Genomic DNA, 21,870 nt, shown 5'->3' on the forward strand with positions numbered 1-21,870 from the left:
AAAAACTAGTTTTGTAGAAAGTCCACAGATACTCTTTGCATGAGCATTGAGTACAATGGCTCTGCATCCCTCTTGTAATGGTTTGGATCTTACCTTAAACAGTGTTCAAAGAGTTGCTTTATTTTCAGGTTAAAGCTGGTGCCAGTCTTCATACGCATACAGACACATGTCTAACTGTTGAGTGTCTTACTGTAAGAATCTATTGGTTTTTATCTATTTGCTTCTGCTCCCTCAAATGGTCATTTTCCAAGTTCAAGGTAGCAAGTTACAGAGTTTCTATGGAAATTTTTCTTCAGTACTCCAAAAAATAACACACTTCCTTGTAGTTAACCACTATATACACTTGATATGGTACATTGAATTTCAGTTGTTATTCTCAAGGACACCTGCTGAGAGTAAAGCACTTATCTTTCCTTCACCTTATTATCCAGTAGAAAGAAAGTCTTGCTATTGCAGATGGTAAGTATCTAAAAGAAGGTAGAATTGGATCACACTTGTTGTTTACATGTTTTCTAGTGATATAAAACACTGACAAGGTCTCCAGAAGCCCATATATGTCTAAATCTCAGGGTCTGGGGTTTGCAGTGCTTAAAACACACTTGACTTGGAATGCACATGCTTTCGTAAAATTTCATTCTGATTGTAATGTTTTTTCCAGTATAACTTACTGCTGGGTCTCTAAAATGTAGAAAATCTGCATTGACTGTTTGCTAATAACTTTTGCCTTCAGATCCCTATGCTGAAAACCTGCAAAAATTTTAAATTACATAGCTATGATCTCCCATCAAACAACACTTCACATATATTTATGGTGAAAGCACTCTAACGCTGTAATGTATTTGTTTTCTCCTATTGCTTTTGCTTGACTGGTGCTGAGCCAACTATACAGTGGTGTTCTAGTTACTGCTTGTTGTGTAATAAAGTTAGAAGAGTTATCTAGGTGTTTCTATTTCTCTTACAATTTTCATGTGGGAAATTCAAAGCAGAACATAGAGATTCAGACTCCACAAAGAAAAAAGCATATAAAAGGCTGTACCAATGAAATTTCTGCTTTTTATGTCTAAGACAAGCACGTTCATCATAGGGTGATGAATCATTTTCCTAAGTCATTCACAAAATAGGTTCCTCTTACACTCTTTTGTTCAAGAGTGCCAAGTTTTTCAGCATGCTGATCTCACAATTCATCCACACTATTTGCACTCATATGTTTCATGTGCTTCAGCTTGTTTTGTGGGTGTTTCAAGTGTGTTTTCCATCAAGAGATGATTTGAGGAAAAGGAAGGGGATAAAGTAATCCTGATAGTCCACAAATACAGACTTAGCTGTACAGCAACACATCTACCAGCACAGTGTACGCTGTCCATGCACATTCTTTACTGGCAAACAAAAGCCCCCAAACCAAAATCTGGATCTTTTCGCAAAGACACATGGGCTGCCTTTGCTTTCACTGTATCAGGCACATGTGTTGTGTTCCTTCTCATCAGAAGACAGACTCACGTTATTGTACTTGGACTTCTCCTAACACTGGCTTTGAGAGCAAGCTTTGAATACTACCCGTTATTTCAATATTCTAATTAGTTATTTTAAAGTTTTAGTATCTACTGTGACTACTGTTTAATTCTGAAAACATTAGGCTCTAATTATAGAACAACCAGAGCGTATTCAAAACCATAGTAGTTAGTATATTTGATAAATACGTCTCTTTTCTCCTAGTCTACGCAAGGCATACAGGAAAATGCGGGGTTCTTTTCCTCAAGCCTTTCAAGCTAATGTATCTGACTGGGCCAAGCACTCCTGGCTGTGGGGACCTCTGAATAGTTTTACAAAACCCTTCTCAGACTTCTGGAGTAGGGTCTGTAGCTAGGACACCCTTCCTCTCCTCAGCAGCCCTCTTCTGTCTGAATTGTCCAGTAAGTTTAACAGTGAGTTTATGCTGGAATATTCTGCAACCACTTATTTATACTGGGACTGAGGTGAGGACTGAACTGTGCCCCTTTCACCTGTATTAGGTACGGCTGAGAATCCCAGGCATTTGCCCCAACTGCTGTCCATTGCTTTTGGAGGAACTGGAACTCTAGGATTTACATCATTTTGCATCCCACCTTAAAGGAACTGCTGCAAGACATCTACAAGTTTCTTCAAATCCACGGAATCCTGACAAAAGTCCAGTCCAGAGATGACTGATTTTCATAAATTAGCTAGAAGAGCAACATTCTCCCCTCTTCCAATTAAATTAGGTGAAAACAGGAACCGAGGAGGGCGTAGGCCAGAGTAAAGGACAGCCTGAGGCTTCTTGAGGTCTCCGACCTATTCCTCCCAGGCTAGTATTATTATGCTGACAGCATGCAGTAAAATCTTGTTACATAAATTATTTCAACAGCATAGCCATATTAGAATTATAAAAGAGCTTCTCTAGGTTTTATCAATGTCACCTGATTTTTCACTTTTTGACGTACAAAGTATTTTTGCATGGAGTACACACACATGTGTAGCGTGCCTCTGCATTTCTATATTCTTGTTGCAACTTGTCTTGACACAATGAAAACTTGTTTTGAAAATACTGAACGTCTACAACAAGCCCTTTTGGGTGCTAGACAAGAGGATTTGTCCTCCTGTGCCTACACAGGCACACCCAGCTGGTTTGCTTCATGGAACCCCTAATAATTTATCTCCCGTATAGAAGAACTTTACCGTAACACTCTAAACTCTCCAGGATTTGCTGTTTGTTTATACCAGAACAAAATCAAAGATGCCAACCTTCCTCTTTTTTTATGTATAATTGTTTTCTTTTAGAATTCCATTTGTCAGGAGCTATCTAATTCAACATGATTAGTACTAATTAACAAAAGGAACGTAACAAATTGTTAAATTAATACCCCTAGCAGGTTTGTACTTAGGTCATATTCCATATGAGTGCTCATTAGGTTCTTGACGGGTGGTTATTCCCGCCTCCTGCATCTCTATGCCTTGAATTTAACAAGAGCTGAACACAGAAGTGTGGAAACCTACTGAAAGCCTATTCTTTTAACAGGCCTCATGCCAACGTTCGAGGCATAGTTTTCTCCTTATAAACTTAGATGCAAGACATTTAAACCTCTTTGCTATTTTTACTATATATACTGCATTAAAAACATATTTCCACTGGGCGAACCATGTTGTCTGTTTATTCCCAGGCACTTGCACAGCATTCCTCACCAGGCTAAAGCTGCACGAGCACTCAAGGCAGAGCAGAATAACCCAGTCTCTTGCTCTGGGTTAGCTATGGGGTAACAGCAGATTAATTGTACACTAGATATTTTACGACAGAGCTATTAGGAGAAAATTGGTGTTAAAAGAAACTCTCATTCTCTCCAGATCTAAGATATTACAGTGACTGAAGTGACAAATAGTTCTCAGCACCCTGACTTTTGGTTGCAGGGCTGGGCCCAGGCTGGAGCAGGCAGGGCCACAATATGGCCGGGTGCCAAGTGGCAAAGGCTCAGGAGCTAATGAAAATCAGGGCTGTTATGGCATGTGCGAGGCACTCGGGAGGCAGCAGCATTGCTAAACCACCGTTTCAATCTCAACATCACTAAAACTTACCCAAGCACAGCGGCGGAACGATAAAGGCACCTTCCAGGATTTATTGCCTCAAATATACGTAACGATACTTGGCACATACTCATGTTTCTAAACTAAGCTTCTTGATGGTATGCTCTTTGAGATGTGGTTTACAATTTTCTTACTAGGGAGCTTTATCTACAGCAAATATTTTGCTTTTATGTGAAACACAATGTCTACACAGTTCTCCATTTTATACATCTCCAAAACTGGCAATGCCAAGCAAATATCTGAAGTGTTTATACAATGGCAAGACAATAGTTCTTAAATTACTGCTACTGTAACTGGCTAAACACACAAATGTAGAAAGGAGTCGGTGCACAATGCCATTATGCTGCTAGCAATCTTTTTTTTCCAGGTGCCAAACAAATTCATGACATAATCTCTTCCTCTTCTAATATTTCCACCTCTCTACCTCCTTTTGCTGTGACTTACCTACAACGAGGTTTGTAAACCTCCACTTCCACCTGCCAGCCTACACAAGGCACTGACTGCGGCCAGACTGATGGACAGGACAGTAATCAAGCAGCAACAGAGCTGGAGGGCAGCCATCAAAATACAGGTTTTTAAGAAATACTGTTGCCTTCAGCTCAGTTCATAACATTACATAACAGAAAACAGCCTCCGAAATCACAAAGCAAAACGTGCTACCCAAACCATAACAGGAAACAGAAGCAGTAGAACTACTGAAACCAAGTACATATCTGAAGTTTAAACGTTAAACTTCACTCATGTTAAAAGCTTTTTTTCTGTGTTTTACTAACAATGGCTTTTTCCTCCAGAAATTCTTGTTGGAGTTCTTGCCATTTCTGATTCAAGTCACACAGAAAGGTACAAGAAATGGTTATATTTAGACATGTTTTTCAATGGTTTGCTGACTGCAGAAATAACAGGTGGCTTTACTCCATATGAAGCAAATTAAAACAAAAATTTAATTTGGTTACACACGCGTGTCTCTGATCCAAAAAACTATGATATCAATTGATTTTATAAATAAAGTCAAGAATTCAACTAAGCTCTGCTGTAAAAATTAAGATGACTTTGCTGCCTAACTTACCAGAATGCAAAATAAATCTTGACAATCTGTTCAAATCACAAAACAACCATAAACATAACAACCTGACTAAAGGCAAAATATAAAGGAAGGGAGTTCTAGGGAACTGCTGCAGTGCCAGGACTGTAGATCATTATGTAGGCTGGCAATTAATGTTTATTTTCAGGTAGCAGCATAAGTAGGGTCATCTCTTTGCAAAAGGTGGTAACTTTGTTTGGAAGACTGTGCATGCTCCCAAATGCATGGACCTTTACTGACAATTACAGATAAAATTTACAGCTACAGGATGTACATAATCAGTGCATATAGACCAAGGCCAGTAACTATGCAAGCAACTTTTTGAATCATCTGGAAATCAAGATTCTGGAATTTAGTGTCTCTCAGGTTTCTGATAGAGATGTAAGGTTTCTGGTATCGATATAAGGGAATATATAAAGCGGTATTGCTCAGAAATACCTCACAGACACAGTGGCTTTCAGTGTCTCAAAGCATACATAGCACAATGAACCTCTCATTTTGAAACTGTTTTATCAATGCCTTCTGCTTGCCAGTTCAAGAGATAAACACTTCACTTCCTTCACCTTCTCCACAACGTACATAAATAGAGTTGCTTCAGTCAGATGAAGGCTTGTGGTCTTCTATCATAGCAAATTTTGCTTCTGCTTTCTTAACTTCCATTTTCTACCAGGATTACTCAGAGCTGGGGTAGCGAGTGTCTGCGAAGGGGGCACTGGAACATCTCTGTCACAGCATGATCACTCCACTTCCTTACCAGTGGATCATGAGAATGACATTCCAAAGCCATCATGGAAAAATTCGATCTTCATACCGTCTTTTAAAATACACTGTTAATTCACAGGAAATTTCCAGTCCTATGAGCTATAGTGTGACAAGCCTGCTCTATTTTTCCTATTTGCTGAAGTGCCACAGCCATATTTTTCCACTCCAGGTAAAGGTTAACTTCTCAAAGAGATACTGTTTATTCAAGACACTTAATATTTCCTCCTATCTTGGCTACATAAGTGCACACTGAACTCTACTGTTGGAGAGCAATTATTTAGCAAACTATTTCGTAGATTTGAAGGAGAGAGTCAATGCCAGAGAAGATGCAATTAGGAACCTCTTCTCAATATAAAAGGCAGGGTGAACAATGTGGTGAAAGTAAGAAAGTAGGGTAGATGTAAAAAGTAGAAGAAAGCAGAAAAGACTGGGCAAAAACACATTCAGGAGTGAGACTTGTAAGGAAAGACAAGTGTAGAGATTCAAGAAGAGAGGAGATCGCAGAAGTAATAATAGAATTTGAACGATCTTCAAAACATTATTGAATCTCTTAATTGTACTTCAAAGGCAGAAATGAAGGGTTACACCACAGATGCATCCATAACAAGTCTGACAACCAGCATCCCTGAAAATAAAGTTTGCTTGCAGGTGAAAGTGCTGATTTCATCATGCCATCCGCTTTGCTTTGCCAGATCGTTTATCAACAGGGGCCGAAGGCAACATACCAAAACATAAAAGAAACCTCCTTGGATATTCATTAGGACAAACCAGTCAGAAGGAAAGGGATGAGATGCCACACACCTGTGATTACATAGAAGATATTAAAACAGTTATTTCGCTTCACTATTTAAAAGCCTTATATATAAATATTTGCTATTAGAAGTAAGAGGAAATTCTCAGAGATCTCTCCAAATGGGGAAAACAGACAGGAATAAACTCTCAAAACTGCTATGTAAAAGCAGCGTAATGCAGATCAAAAATGAATTTGAGGAACAAATTAGCCATGGCCCTCCAAACAAAAACTTGTCAGACAGTACAGAAGCCAGTCAAAACGTAAAAAGAACACTCACAAGAAATAAATTCACAAATAATAAATGTAATTGGTTTTGCACCCGAGTTCACTGTCGAGGTACTTAGAACCCTGCTTTACAAGGGATGTAGTGAAAAATCTGGCTCGCACACAAATGCAGCCAAAAAGGTAATGAACAAATCAACACAACACACACAAGCAAACCAGCAGGCCCAGATGATATTCATACCCCAGAGTTCCAGAGAAACTCAACTGTGAGAAAGTTAAACTCTTAAATAACTTGTAACCTCCTGCTTAAAACAGCTGGCACAAAAAGAAGAGTGATGTCAAAAAAGGTCTGGGAGGACACAGGGAACTGTGGACTAGTAAATCTTATGTCTGTACCTTACAAATTAGTAAAGACTGTTATAAGAAACTGTATATATATTAAAAGCCTAGAATCAGTGGACTTGAGTAAATATGACATTAGGTAGGATTCAAACTTACGCTTCACAAATCTCTTATTTTTTTAAGGTACCAAAACCATATGGACAAGGCAAATTCAAGTGACACACACTGCTCAACTTTCCTACAGGCATTTGGGAAGGTTTTTCAAAGGCTTTTAAAAAACTGAATTACCATAGCAGGAAAAATGATCCATGAGTGGATAAACAGCAGTTCAACATAAGACAAAAGACGACAGGAATGAATGATGAGTGCTATTAGGCTGAAGCAACCTGAGAAATGCACAGAAATGGGTGTTTTGACCCATGTTATTCAACATATTCCTACATGATCTGCAAAAGTGAGCAAAAGAAAATGGTAAAGTTTGCTAATGAGAAGGAAAAATGAGACACAATTATAAGGAACTGCAGATGGTTCTTACAGCACTGGGAGACTGGGAGATAACTTACCAGGTGAAAAGTCAATATGGATAAGCATGAAAGGGAGATATGTGAGGAAGACGTAAATTTACTCAGACAAACGATACAGGCTCTGAAAAAACATACAGCAAGGAGATTTTGGTGCTAAAATGTCAGTGCAACCTTCAGTTGTACATAGAAAACCAAATCGCACATTATTAGAGCCAGAGTAAAGAGTAAACCAGACAAGATCACTACATCACCATACAAATGCATGGTGAATGTATGATGAGTAACATGCCGTTTCCTGTCTCAGAAAGAATAGGATATAAATAAAGGGATAAAGGAGCAGGACAAGGGTGATTAGACACATAGAAAGGCTTTGTAGGAGGAAGGAGTGAGCAGAGCAGGAGAAAAGGTGACAGAAGAGACACGAAGAGGTTCAGCAGGGATTAATCATTTGCTGCCTCTTTTCATACAAGAGCTAGGGAGTAACAACTGGAGCCAGCAGGAGGTAGGAAGGCAAAAAGCTGACAAAGCTTGTTCTTCACATCACACGTTCTCTGTGCAATCTCTTCCCACAGGATTTTGTGATGTTATGATGCGGGTTGAAAAAGCAAACAGAAGAAAAGCTAAGTAGGGCTATTAGACAGAAACTAATCTGGGATATAGAAATCCTTGAAGATGGTAGAACATGCCAGGAAAATATGCTCTGCCATGCTCTTCCACAGGCATCAGCTACTGTCTATTGATAGAGACATGATATTGGGCTAAATGATTGTCAAGTTTGACCTAGCATGATGGTTCTTTATGTTTAACACAGCAACTGCAAATAGTACCCAAAGGACAAGACCATGGAGCTCACCTACTATTTTTACTTAGCAGTTTATTTTGTAATTGACCAAATAACTGTATTTCTCTGGGTTATTAAACCTCAGCTCCTTCCAAAACCGCTTACTTCTCTCCACCCTTCTCACTCAAGCAAGGGAGGACATTTTTTTGCATCAGTTCCTAATGACAATTCTCTGCTCTAATAGAGATCCAACAGCTTTGACACTCGTATAATGGAGTTCTCTAATGAAGCCAAATCAGACAGTTCAAAGTATTTCTAGAACAACACCCAGCCATGGTTATCTAAAAGCCACCTACATTAAATTCTAGCCTTTCATTCCTATAAAGCAGTTGTCTTCCAGCAAAGTGCTATTATATTCCATTTCTATCAAGCCAACTCTTCCAACGTCTTCTGTGCATTTCTGTTTCAATATATGAGAATTCTTTCTTTTTGCAGAAAGAATATTTACTATATATCGAAATGCAGGTATGTACAGTTCACACAGATACATAATGTCTTCATAAAACCAGAGAAAAACTAGTTGCCTAACATTTTATTTCCAGACACTTCCTATAGCACCTATACTCCTCATATTTAAATTGTTGTTTTTCTTTTCCCACAGTCAAAGCTTTAATGAGAAGTGACCAGAAACAAATACCCAGGCCCTTCTGTCTTGGCTGAAATCCACATAATGCATGACAGCACTGAAGATCCCTGGCAGGCACCTGTCAGAAGCTAACATACCATAACTTAAGAGTCAGACTTAATTATCTAAGGAGACATTTAAAGAAAAGTACATGAAAAATATGACTCAAGAAGTGCGACTATCATATGTATGCACTGTACTCTGTAGTGTACGCAGAGGAACAATGTCAAAATAAAATAATATCCTCAGAAAATTCTAATTAAAAGCCGTTTCTACTTTGCCTATTGTAGCTTGCAATCAAAATAATTTGGTTATTAAGGTATGCTGGTAAATCAACTGCAGAACATTTTACAAGGACAAATACAATCATTACATATTTTAACAAAACATTTTTTTTTCCATTTGCCTTCCTACTTTTTCTGTATAAATCTGATCACATCACAGTCCCACAGAAAATAAGAGTTTTGATTTAATGGTCTATAAAATCGAATTAACTTCTCTGTAGGCTTCACACGGCTGGGTCATCACATCTCTTCTTGCTATGGCTGTTACAGTGTATTGGCCCTTTTGTGTTCTGAAAAAGAGCCCACTGGCAGCAACAAAATGTCAGCCTTACTTGATTTCAGGCAAGGAAATCAGTTTTGTTCAGTTTCTGATGAGAGACTATCAAAAAACAAAGTTAAACAAGTGACCCAGCTCAACACCTCGCCCCATAGTTTGTACCTACCCCACTGCTCTTCTCCAGAAAGAATCATCTGAGCCTGGCAAACGTTCTAACAAATGCACACACGCCTAAGGAATGACCATGTCTTGATGTTTTCTGCTTCTGTGGCCTGCTCTCATTTTCCTAAATGTCTTTCTAAGTTTAAGGTAACACGCAACAGAGCCAAAGATGGTCAGAAAACTTCATGAGGAGAGTACGTGTAAACACAAACTAGTTGTTTTTTTGAAATCTACACTTTCAAGATGCCTAATGTGCAAGAAAATCACATATTACATGACAATAAAATTTGCTACTTTTACAAACAAGCAGGAAAAATATTGAAATACAAACCAAATAGTAACAAATTAATTATTACCTGAATTACACCTATCAAGGAGAGAAGATTATAAAAAGGTGCAATGTTCACATGTACACATTATCACGAGATTCCAAGTAGCAATGGTGGAAAACAAAAGTTTCAAGGAAAGAGAGAAACCTGTTACTTTAATAGAATTCAAAATGTAGTAACAGACATTCTTCCTAAAATGTGAAATAATTCTGACTTAATAATAAAAAAATAGATGAGTTTAAAAACTGGTTAACGTCAAAATAAAATAAAAACCAAATCATTAGGGCACTCAAAACTTGCTAAATACAACAGCAAGTCTTTGCCAGATTACAACTGAGTTTGTCTAAACAGCAACACTTGTCCCTCTTTTTTTTTTTTTCCCCTAAATAACGTTTTATTAGACCAAAAGATGCATTTCCTCTCCTTACCAGGGAAGACAAAAGGTTAAAGCAACCATTTCAGCCAAATAGCAATCTGACACTTTCTGATCACAGGACTCTTGCACCCAGCACAACCGGGAGCTGCTGCTGTAGTTCACACAAGGCGCATCTGCATATGATCTTAAATTGCACTTGACCTTATGGCAGAGCAACAGCCAATATACAGTTGAGAGCACTCGAGGCCTTTTAAGCTTTCACCCTTACAGAGCCCTGAGGGATATGTAAAATTAACACCACATTCAGCAAACACCCGTGAACGGCCAAGGACCACGATGTTATTCAGAAACCAGTTTTATCAGCCACCTTGAAAAAAAAAGAATATGAACCCTCGGAACAACCTTTTATTGTGATACCAGTTTTCCATCCTCCTATTTTTAATGACGAGTAGGTGGATTTATGTAGGATAAAAGAGTAAACTGAGTCCTGACTTGCTCTCCCTGAAGTTTAACTCAAGTCTACAGAGCAGCGCTGGGTCAGACAGAAATTGGGCCAGAGTGCATCTGAGAACTGAACTTAATTTGTGTGAACAAACAAGCTTTATTTACAGTATTCTTTCATAAAACCCCAGGCTCAGAGTCTGCATGTTCTTTAAAGACTCCATTTATGTACACTTGAATGCCTATTTAAGCAAAAAACAAGAGAGCTTTCCCATGGAAACCACACAGAGATGTTTTATTTCACACGTACACCACAAACAAGGCTGCTAGCTTTCCATAATTTACTGTATTTTCTTAGGGTTGCTATTGTATTTTAGGACCAAATCTTTTTGAGAAGTCGCTTACGCAGGAGGCCACAGACATATAAATAAATGATCTAAGAAAGGCAAAGCCTGTGATGCGAACTGAGAGGAAAAGGCATTTTGGCAGCTTGTAAGAAGATTTTAATATTTTTTGTTTCCCTGTTTCTAGCTGGAGGAAGAGGTTAAAATTTTGAATTTAGTTGAGAAACAAGCAATCCGGAGGCATTTGGATTCATATTATTTAATCAAGACTTGATTCGTCCCTTAGAATTAAACCAAGCCAGAGGGCAATCCCTGGGCTAAGACGACAGCAACCTTCAGCTACCAGATGCTATCTCCCAGCGAGGAATCTCAGCAGGCCCCAAAGGAGCCAGATGATTTTAAAAACTGCTTAAGAGGGCACAGAGAAAGACAAACTCAGTTTTGCAGACTTTTATTAGACAGGCATAAATTGGTCCAATTATTTCAGCAAGAAGACAAACAGTTTTTCTCTGCGAGTGAAGAAGATCCTGCTAAACTGATACTCTGATTTGAGAATTTGCCTTTTAGATACAGGTGATAATGTGTGTAAGTGTGAATGCATACCATCTACTTCTATATGTATGTATTTCAGGGGAGTAATTTTGCCCCTATTTATAGTTACTACTGGTTGTCTCAAGGTTACAGCAAAGGGTTAAGTCCTAACTTCAAAAGAGATGCCTGCCTTTGCTCCAGGCCCACAAAGATAAGCAAGGATACCAAGATTTTCAAGTTTAGCCCTTCAGCTGAAGGACTGGATGGGCTCACCTGTTTGGAAAACAAAACAAACAAACAAAACCCACAAACAAACAAAAATCCTAAAACCAAACCACCACCAAACCAAAACAACAAAACCAACCCTGGGAGAAGGCTGGGCACAGAATCAAAGTCCCGTTGGCATGAACTTACGACAGCTCTGCTTGTGAATAAGCAGGTTGTGTTGACTTGCTGAAAACAGAAGCAGAGTTTGCCAGAACTGGGGATGAGGAAATCTCTGAGTGGTGTTATTTCAGACTCTGTGGTGCTTCTATATTCTATAAAGCCAGGTGGCATACATGCTGCAACGTGTGACTGGACAGGTGGAGAATCCAGCTGGTGCAAGAGCAAGAAAAAGCCATCCTTGGTGGTGTCTTAAGCTACAGGGAGGAACACGGTGCAAACTGATCCCTCAAGTGTCTGAGAATGAGGGCGGAGAATTTGGTCAGAGACCAGAATGTCAAGTGGGAGATCCTGTGGCCCTAGAACAGTAGGGCCAGAAAGATAAACAGAGCTGTTCTGTCTCAAAGGATGCCAAGCACTTAGGAGGCCATTTGGCTAAGAGGGAAAAAGACTACATATAAGCAAAATCTAACAGCTAGTATTTAGAAACACAAACAAGTTGTCTCTGATTTATCCAGGGCTAAATTTACTTCTGTGGAGCAGAAATGCATTGCTTCTAGAGGCTGCATCTTTTATTCATTTGGGGTGTTTTAATTTGGTGCTTAAACTAATATATTTTATTGTAATGCTTTCCTATATATCCACCTATATTCCCATATACTTGGTTCATGACATGGCTACAGTAAAAATAAAGCAGAACGAAAAAGTATTTGGTTGTGTTGAAACCCACTAACCTATTCTAAGAAGCCCTAGCAAATATTTTAAGCACTGTTTACATAAGGTGCTCAATCTTTCTTAAAATATGCTAAGACGTATCACAGCATCATACTTTTCTTGATAGAGATTTATTTATGGTACCTACTCAGGAATCACTAGTTGTTCCTGCAAGCAAAGCGCTTTTAACTAGAGCAGCTTCTGCCTCTTTGCAGCTCAACGATAGTTATTTCAGACATCGCAGCATATTTTCTTCCCCCGCTTCTCATCATCTTTCTCATATTACGTATCCAGTGTAAAATTTAAATGCAAAGGTTCAAACATAAGAATGAATAACCTCACAAAAAGTACGTGTGATAGTAAGTGTACGCATTTAGTGCTTTTTGAAAGAACTGTTATAGTACTTCTAAATTTCAAGTGCAGAGCAGAGAGGTCCATTTGTATACACCCACTCAAAAATGAATGCACTTAGCAGACAGCACATAGGTACTTGTAAGCTTCCAGCTGCAAAGAAATGCATTTTGTAGTATGGTCATAAAAAAGCCACAGTAATGTTTCCAGTTATTGTTTCTTTTTTTTTAAACTAAATACTTATACTATTCTGCTAGAGAAAAGAAACAAGTCCATTAAAAAAAATCATATTTGATCAAGAAATGGCTCTCCTAGACAGCATGGTAGTAAAACCAAATATTAGCAAAAAATTTATATTACAATGCATCAAAATCCAAAATCAAATATTACTTGATGGTCTCCATAAAATTTGAATTATTTCAAAATCTGTAAACACTTCAGTCAATTGTTGTTTGCTTCCATCCTTTCCAAATTACAATCAGTCTTTGACCATGCCATTCATTTGATTTACTCAGCTTGAACTATTTTCATTCGGCTCTTATTTACGCATCTTTGCTAATTCAATTTAATCTTCTGATTGTCATTCAAAACATTCATTCCAATATGCCTTATTATTTATGCAGTTTGATGCCTTTATGTGCTGAACAACCGATAATCAGCCTGCTTAAATCTGTTGCTGTTGTAACATTTTTACACTTTACAAAATCAAAATGTGGCAGCGAGGCCGTTGCCCATATTGCTCCATTCAGGTAGAATCTGTTTTCCTTCATTAGAAGATGGGGATAATATCATAGCAAAGGGGCACCACTGTCCCTGGCAGCTTGCCCTTGCAACAGAACCACTCTGGGGAGGCTGTCCTGTCCTCTTGAACTGGAGGGGATGCTCGGGCTGAAGAGGTGTCTCTCCATTCTGTACCGAGGGCTTGCAGAAAGACTGCAGATGAAACAGCTTGAGGTTCTCTGTTTCAAGCCAACAGAAAAAGCAGTAAAAAACAAAAAAAAGGACATTCAGACTTTCAGGTAACTTTCTGAAGTTCTGAAGTGCTTCCCTCCAGGGTCCTCCCTGCACAGAACCATGGTGTTACCTTGCCTGACTGCTCCCACGCAGATGGCTCTGGCTGGGGGCTGTCCTGTCTGCTCAGATTGGAAGCTCCTTGGAGCAGAGATTATCACCACTCTGTGCCCGTACAGCGCCTGGCAGACACAGCCTTCTTTTGATCAGCCCTCTGGCACTCATGTAATGAGCATGAGTAATTAAGTATCTGTCTGTATTCATATACGGGAACGCAAAGACTGTATAAGAATGAAAACAGGTTCAGCTTTTATAACGCTGGAAACGCACAGTTACATCCATGAAATTTGTACCGACAGATGATCGAGTAACAAATGGAATATTTCGTAGGAAAAAGCAATCTGACTTACTTGGCTCTCTTGGCCATTTCGTTGCCATCCCAACGGGGGCTGTATGGGTAATTCTTCTGGGCCTGGGAGTAGAGCTGGCCACTGTTAGTGAAGTGGTAGACGGACTGAAATGTTAGGGTTGGTTGGTCTCGAGGAAAATACAGGGGTAGGTCAACTGAAATTAAAACAAAAAAAAAAAAAGAAAGAAAAAGAGTCAAAAACATACCATTGCCTTTTTTTTTTTTTTTAAAAACAGGAAGATATCATTCATTTCTACTGAAACATGACAGAAAAGGAAAAATTGATGATTACTTCTAAAATATACCTCTGTGTTTCTTATAAGTAATGATTCCAACATATTGCTGTATGGGACACTTTATCACAACATTTTTGTAAAGTACGTAATTAAAAAACCTGTTTACCTAGTGTATTTCTATGTTAATCATAACATTTACACCACAATTATTTTGTTATAGAAAAAATATCAGTTATTTTCCATTAGGGTGAAATTTTCCTTTTCAAAAATTTACAAAATACCTTATCTGCTTCAGCCAATTCATTTTAGTGCCCCTATGGACATCAAAAGCATTATCATTCTCATTTTACAGCTGCCTCAGACCTAAAGTGGATAAATGATTTGATAAGGGATGTAGAAAGATTCAGTCACATGAGTTGGACAAGATCTCAACTTGCTGTCATCTGCTAGACAAAAAAAACCCCACAAAACCAAAAACACACTGCAAAGTCATTAATACCCAAAATATCTCACTAAAAATAAAAATCAGAACCTCTTAGTTCCCTTTGTTATCACTGTCTCATGATCGGCTAGGTCTGGCAGAACAACAAAATAGTCTACAACAGTTAATAATATGGTCAGAAACTGGGTTTTGACTTTTTCATCACTGGGTTTATATAGCTTAACAGAAGAATGTGCATTTCTTTTCAAGGCGTAGACTTCATTTACAAAGCACCTATCACCAAACCTTTTCTTATCCCCCAAATCACAATACTTTAACTCTGCACAGTGGAAGAACACTGCAATGGAACTGTGACTCCCTAAAAATCTTAAATATTTTCTTCCTATTGTTACAGCAATGAGGGAAATAAATTAATAAGATTATAACTCGTCCACAGAAGCCTGGATTCTCAGTATTCTCTGTCACTTGACAGTCCTTTGTCAAGAGAAGCAAAGACTCCTAAATTAATAAATGGGTTGTAATAGTTGATGTAGGAATCAAAGCAGGTGGCAAAATCAGTACAAGCAGAATGTGAAGACAGCAAAAGCAACATTACAGGACTAAACCCACTCTCAGCTGGAACAGGTTCTCCCCTCCAGTACGCCTTGTAACGCACTGTATTTTCTACTTTTACACACTTCAAGGAGCAGAGATTTCAGCACTTCCTTTGAAACCTCTGCTCATGGACTCAGATATTGGTATAAGAATTTTCTTTTCCTAGCTCCCATGCAATCGTCCTGCCAGTCTCTTCATTTTTCAGTTCTTCTAATCATGTCTGAATATTCAGATGAGCACCAGCCAACCCATAGCTCCTCTTCCCCTAAATGACCCTGCAAACTCTACGAGTAAAACTGTTTGTAGCCAGAACCGAATGTGATACTCCAGCTGCAGTCCCAAAATACAACTAATCACCGTGGACAACAGCGTTTCCTCAGTTCGGGACCCGGCGTCTGAGCTACATGTGGTGACCTGCAGAGTCTGAGTGACTCAGCTCACGCAGCAGCTTCCAGCAGATACTTAAGCATTAATAACAGGGGCAGAGTTCTGTTAATTTGAGGGCAGGTCACCACTGTGACAAAGGTTGGACTCAAAGATTGCTCTGTCTAATTCCTCTTTGTAACGTGATTATTAAACAACAACCCTGAAAAACATTGGCGTATCGAGGCCATTTCTGAGCGCGCGAGCAGTCTCTTCCCCATGCGGGTGGGTGAAACACGTGTGCTGCAGCTGCTGGAGGACTTCACCCTGGAAAAGAGTGTGAACCAAGGAAACAGGTTCTCTGCTTTAACATTAGAAACATCTTCAGCTCTCAGTGCTTAAACTCTGCCTCTCCAGTGCATCTTTTTCCTCCTTAAGTACCAGTTCTTTAAAGGAAAGCTACTTTGTGTACTCGTGTATTTTATCACTCTGTGAAAGGAGTAACGAACTTCAGCAAAATACTTGTGTAATAGTTCAGTCCTCACATTTAACTTTTTACTTGAGAATTTCTGACTTTCATTAACCATCCTTTGAAAACCTCTGTCTACGTAATGGAGGCAAGCAGCAGCAGTTTTCTTCCTTTCACCTAAAACTAAAAGTTTGCACTTAAGAGAAGAACTTAAGTGCACTTAAGAAGCACTAGAAACGCTGTTTAAATGGATAATCTAGACATTGCTATCACTACAGAGATGCTTCCATTCATTATGAGCAGCTTTTCTTTTATAAAAATATTTTTCCAGCACTGCTATGACCCAAATATAACAGAAAACATTTCCTCATTTTAATAATCAAAACCTGCGTAGGAATTTTCAGGAATTACTTACATTATAAACTGTTAAACCAGATAACAAAATTAGATTTAAAGTTGTGCATCCCACATCTGGCCAATAGCTGTATCATCCTGAACTGCAAGCAGAGTTTTGGAAAATCTGACCTGCCTTTGATTTCTACCACTACCTTTCACCTAAAATCACTGAACTCCCATTTTTCTGACCAGAGTGTTTCCTTAACAGAGATGTGAGATGAGCCTAGACCAAGGAAAAAAATCTGTCCTTAATTCTGGAACACAACCACACCTAAAAGACCAGTAAACAGGAAATAGCCTTGAGTTGTAAAGTGTTATTATACGCATCTCAAGGTAGCCAGCTATTATTTCAGCAGTAGGAAGGGAAGGCAAGAACTCGCTTCCGTCGCAGTGGATGCCCATCCACTGGCACTTGGAGTGTACACAGAGCTTGGATTTGTTGTGTTTTATTGTACATGAAAAAATCAGCAAATACCATTGGTAATCAATGCTAACAAGGTGCTTTCAAGATAAAAGGTCAAATTCTGCTCATAGTTGCATAGGTTGATAACGAAAATTCTCCTGTTTACATGGTCGTATATGCAATCTGACTCTCAATCTGTGCATTAATAAAAAATCAGACCTGCCTTTGTGGGATATGTAAGGTGGCAAAGGTAAGCATTAGCATAATTATATCCTAGACAACATTTACACTTTTCATGAAAAAAGCATCACAGTTAGAAACGGCACCGCTTCTGTAAATCAACACCTGAACTAGGTAAACTATAAAAGCACACTTTGGTTTGGCTTGCTAGTTACCCAAGAACTACAAAAACATATTCATGCTGAACACAAGTACTATTTCCAAATAACAGCTGACTCACAAAGTACCCTGGTGATATGTCTGCAGAAAATAAGCTGATGACTCATGTCTGTGAATTCCTGAAAGTACCAATAGACCCCTTGCTTAGTCATCTTTTGCTTGGATGCTGGGTTCACCAGCGCTGTAAACTATAATGAGGGATCCAGCTCTTAGTAGGACTCTCTCCCTTTTTTCCTCTCTTCTAAGCAGTGCAAATTATCTCCCTAAAAATAACTTCATCTACGTGAGTCACTTCAACTAGCAAGCTTATACAAGTCATGCAGTTAAGCAGTAATATTTGGTTATGAAGTTAAAAATCTTGCTGTCAAACTCAGATTTAAAATGAAAATTATGTCAGAAGAAGTCCCATTTACCCCTTCTCTCACAGAATTAGAAACATTTCCTTTGGAAAATTTAAACAATTAGCTCATTCAGGAAAATAAAGCTTTCTAATTCAGTTCCATACTCAAGAGTAATTTAATCCTGATGATTTCTTACTTCGGCTTTCCTAAGTATTGCACTATTAATATAAATGGAGCTCAAAGAAGCCGACTGGAGAAAGAAGCCAATACCACAGTAAAACACTGCTTCCTCCTATGTTACAATTTACAGATCATTTTATAAAAGTCAAGTTTTAAAAAGCCATAGTGCAGGGAAAATCACGTCTTCATGAAAGCTCTCCACGAGCAGAACTTAGAGGGCTGTTTGGGGTAATTAAACATTGAGTAAACTCTTCAGTGATTGAACCCTAATTTTCCCACACAGTTCGTAAGAAAGCAAAAGAAAAAGGACTTGCTTGTTGAGAATGAGTCATGTTGTAAAGAAACTTAATTACAGTTTATAAATAGTTGAAGTTGCTCTCTTTTTGAAACATAAGAAACTATCAAGAAGTAACACACAAATTACTTCTCTTAACTTAGCATCTAATGCAAACATATATTCAAAACATAGTTATCTTAGACCCCAAATCCTGATTCATTAATAACTAAAAAAACTCTGCAATGAATCAGTAAGGTTTAATTGTTCATTTTCTTAAAGAACACCCATACTGAGATCTGGAACAGGTTACCTAGTTTGTTAAGCTTACGTCAACAACTAGAGTTGCTTTCAACAGTCTTATTTACACTCAAGTAATATCTTTACCATCTTACTGTTTTATTCAACGGGGTATGAAATGTGAAAGGGATGTCTTCGAGAGATGAAAAAACAAAACCATGCTAGAAATACATGCTGCCCATACAAATATTTCACAGTACTTCAATGGCAATATTTAGAAATTTTTTCCATACACTGTTGCCATTCTAGAGAAAAGGTTACAAAATGAACACAGGGAAACAGAAAAAGAGGAAAAGAAAACCTTTGTTTTCAGATTTGCTTGCATCCATTATGAATATCTAAAAATGGTAAATCTCATTCAGCTCACGTACAAGTAAATACCCAGGATGGAATCAAAGGAACACAATGTTTAACGTACTCTTAATGACAAATTATCAGCTTTCAATATAAATCTAGTTGGCAGCATCCCTTAGAAATGAAGGAGAAAAATATGCAATGGAGAAAAATGATCATCAGAAGGCTAACTGATTTTCCAAATGTTGCAATTGAGTCCTGGGACTAGTCCCTGCCTACGTCTGGTTAAGTGCACAACTGTGTGCCAGCGACTTGGGCTACTTTTCCATGGCACTTTCTGATCCGCAGCACTACAGCCTACCCGCAGCTTTCAGCGACTTCAGTTCAGTGATACGCTCCTCCTTGCCCAGGAACTGTCAGATAACGCTTTGTTTTGTGGTGATTAAAACAACGTTCCAAGTTTTGAAGAGATTCCCCCCTGCTCAGGGTATATTTTGCTATAGGCAGAACAACATGTCCTTAGGAACGTTCAAGACCAGATTCAGAGAAATAAACAGTACCAACCAGAAGCACTAAAAGCCAGATGAAAAAGTTGCCTCATGAGAGACATTTATCTGCTTGCTGAACAGTCAAAAAATTACTCCCAAGCATTAGATGCGAATAGCTTTTGACTTCTGCTGGCCAGTTTTACATCACTGGGGCTTTGTTAATCCCCAGTTTGTCATTTAAGAACAAAATGACACCCCTATACAATCTTCACAGACATTTTTTGATCAGTATTGAACTTCTCATACTGGACTCCTAAAACATGTATTTGTTTTGGTCGACATGTCTGCTGAAATATCCTGCTTTCCTGACACTACCAGACATTGCTCCATTCTCCTATAACGTGTTATTTGCATTGTTGTGCTCTCTCTTTTTTCCTCTTCTCCCTTAGTTTCCACAGAGTCATTAATTCCCATTTTCATCTAAGGAACAATGAGATGAATAAAATAAAAGCCAAAACACCTCATTACAGAAAAGCTCCACACTTGGCCCTTTTGCAGGAAAGGACTGGGACCAGATAAAAGTTTATTTTTGCATACCTTCCCTTAAAGAGGCTTCTTTTTCACAATTAAGACTAACTTCCCTGAAGAAACAGAACCAATGCAATCTTAATTTCCTCTAAATATTTTTTTTTCCTGGAATTGTAAGTGTTAATTGTGATGACTGTCAGGCACTGATATTGATGAAGAACAGCTACTCTTGAAGGCCTTCCTTTCAGCATCCAAAAGGTATGTGAGCAAGTCTTACATGACAGAAAACTGAAAAAAACACATCTCTAAATCTACTAAGCCCACTCAAATGGTTATTCATACTCTGCTACCACACAGGAGTTATTGAGCATATTTCAACTGCATTAAATACATCAGAACAACAAACACTAATTGCTTCTTGCTTTTACATTTAACAAGATCTATAGGTCCTACATAGCAGCGAGGGCTGTATGGCCAAAACTACAGGCAGATAAAGGTTTACTGAAATATTTACAGGAATGTTTACATGGAACAGTTTCATATTCTGGGTTCCAAATTGCTCAGATAAATATTTCTTAAACTTTTTTATTATCTCTGTGACTGTGAAGTTATTGTGGTTGGCATGTGATTTTTCAAATAGGAATCAGCAGAAGCTATTTCAAATCCAGCAACAAATACAATCTTAGATGAAGGAAAATATGTTTGCCTTCTCACATAAGCTCCCCTAAACCTAAATAGCAAACACTAAGCGATCAAACGCACGTTCATCCAGGAAAAAGCTTCCACTTAGGACTGTACCAAACCTCCTTGGTAGCCATTTACTACCACAAAGTCTAACTTGTTTATTTAAACAGCTGCAGGAGAAGTAGACGAAGGAGCTGACGAATGTTCATTAACTCCATTCCGCTGACTTTCCAGAGGTGAGGCAACCTCCTTTAAAGGGAAGGTGACATGTTAAACTACACTGGGTGCCTGAAAAAATTAATATTTACCTAAATTATAAAGATTATTATTGCTCTACAGAATGATTAAAACAATATCTGAAGTCTAATGAGTTAATTCTGCTTGGAAAGGGAACAGACAGAACAAATTACTTCTTCAACACAATTGTGTTTACTTACAGTAAGTGAGCATACATTCCTCTTTTTCTGAACACAACTGGAATAAACTGCACTTTCTTTACACAGTAGTGTAAATTTGTCTTCTCAGCTACTAATTCTTTCCCAAAATACCCTATTTTTGCCCATCCTCCCAAGCTCCATCTGACAAACATGGCTACCAAAAACTCTTTGTGTCTTTATTTTCCAAGTTACTTTCTGAGGCTGTGGACAGATGTGCTAATCCAGACCCAAAAGAGGTTAATGTAAGCAACCCCCAACTGCTAGCTCAGGCAATTCAAACCATCAATTCAAACCATGTTAAGTTGACTGCATTGGCACAAATTGATCTGCTGACGTGCAGGTAGCAATAACCGAACAGGAATGCATGAGAAGCTGGCACTGATGACTTCATAGAATCATAGAATGCCCTGAGTTGGAAGGGACCCACAAGGATCATTGAGTCCAACTCCTGTCCCTGCACAGGACAACCCCACAGTTCACACCATGTGTCTGAGGGCTTGTCCAGTCTCTTCTTGAACACTGTCAGGCTTGGGGCCGTGAAACCTCCCTGGGGAGCCTGTTCCAGTGCTCTGAGGGAAGAAACTTTTCCTCATGTTCAACCTAAACCTCCCCGGCACATCTTCCTGCCATTCCCTTGGGTTCTGT

At 38.6% G+C, this 21,870-nt stretch overlaps 1 protein-coding gene across 3 annotated transcripts in view; it reads right to left on the reverse strand.

The window, feature by feature from the left end:
- The window catches only part of BABAM2 (BRISC and BRCA1 A complex member 2), a 167,316-nt gene that overhangs the window by 8,092 nt on the left and 137,354 nt on the right, over positions 1-21,870 (reverse strand). For all 3 annotated transcript variants that reach the window (XM_065833292.2, XM_071806110.1, XM_071806109.1), the window contains exon 11: positions 14,399-14,552. In XM_065833292.2, the coding sequence (XP_065689364.2) occupies positions 14,399-14,552 (154 nt within the window). The remainder of the gene's footprint in view (positions 1-14,398; positions 14,553-21,870) is intronic.

This window comes from Patagioenas fasciata, chromosome 3 (assembly GCF_037038585.1).
Source record: "Patagioenas fasciata isolate bPatFas1 chromosome 3, bPatFas1.hap1, whole genome shotgun sequence".
Lineage (NCBI taxonomy): Eukaryota > Metazoa > Chordata > Aves > Columbiformes > Columbidae > Patagioenas > Patagioenas fasciata.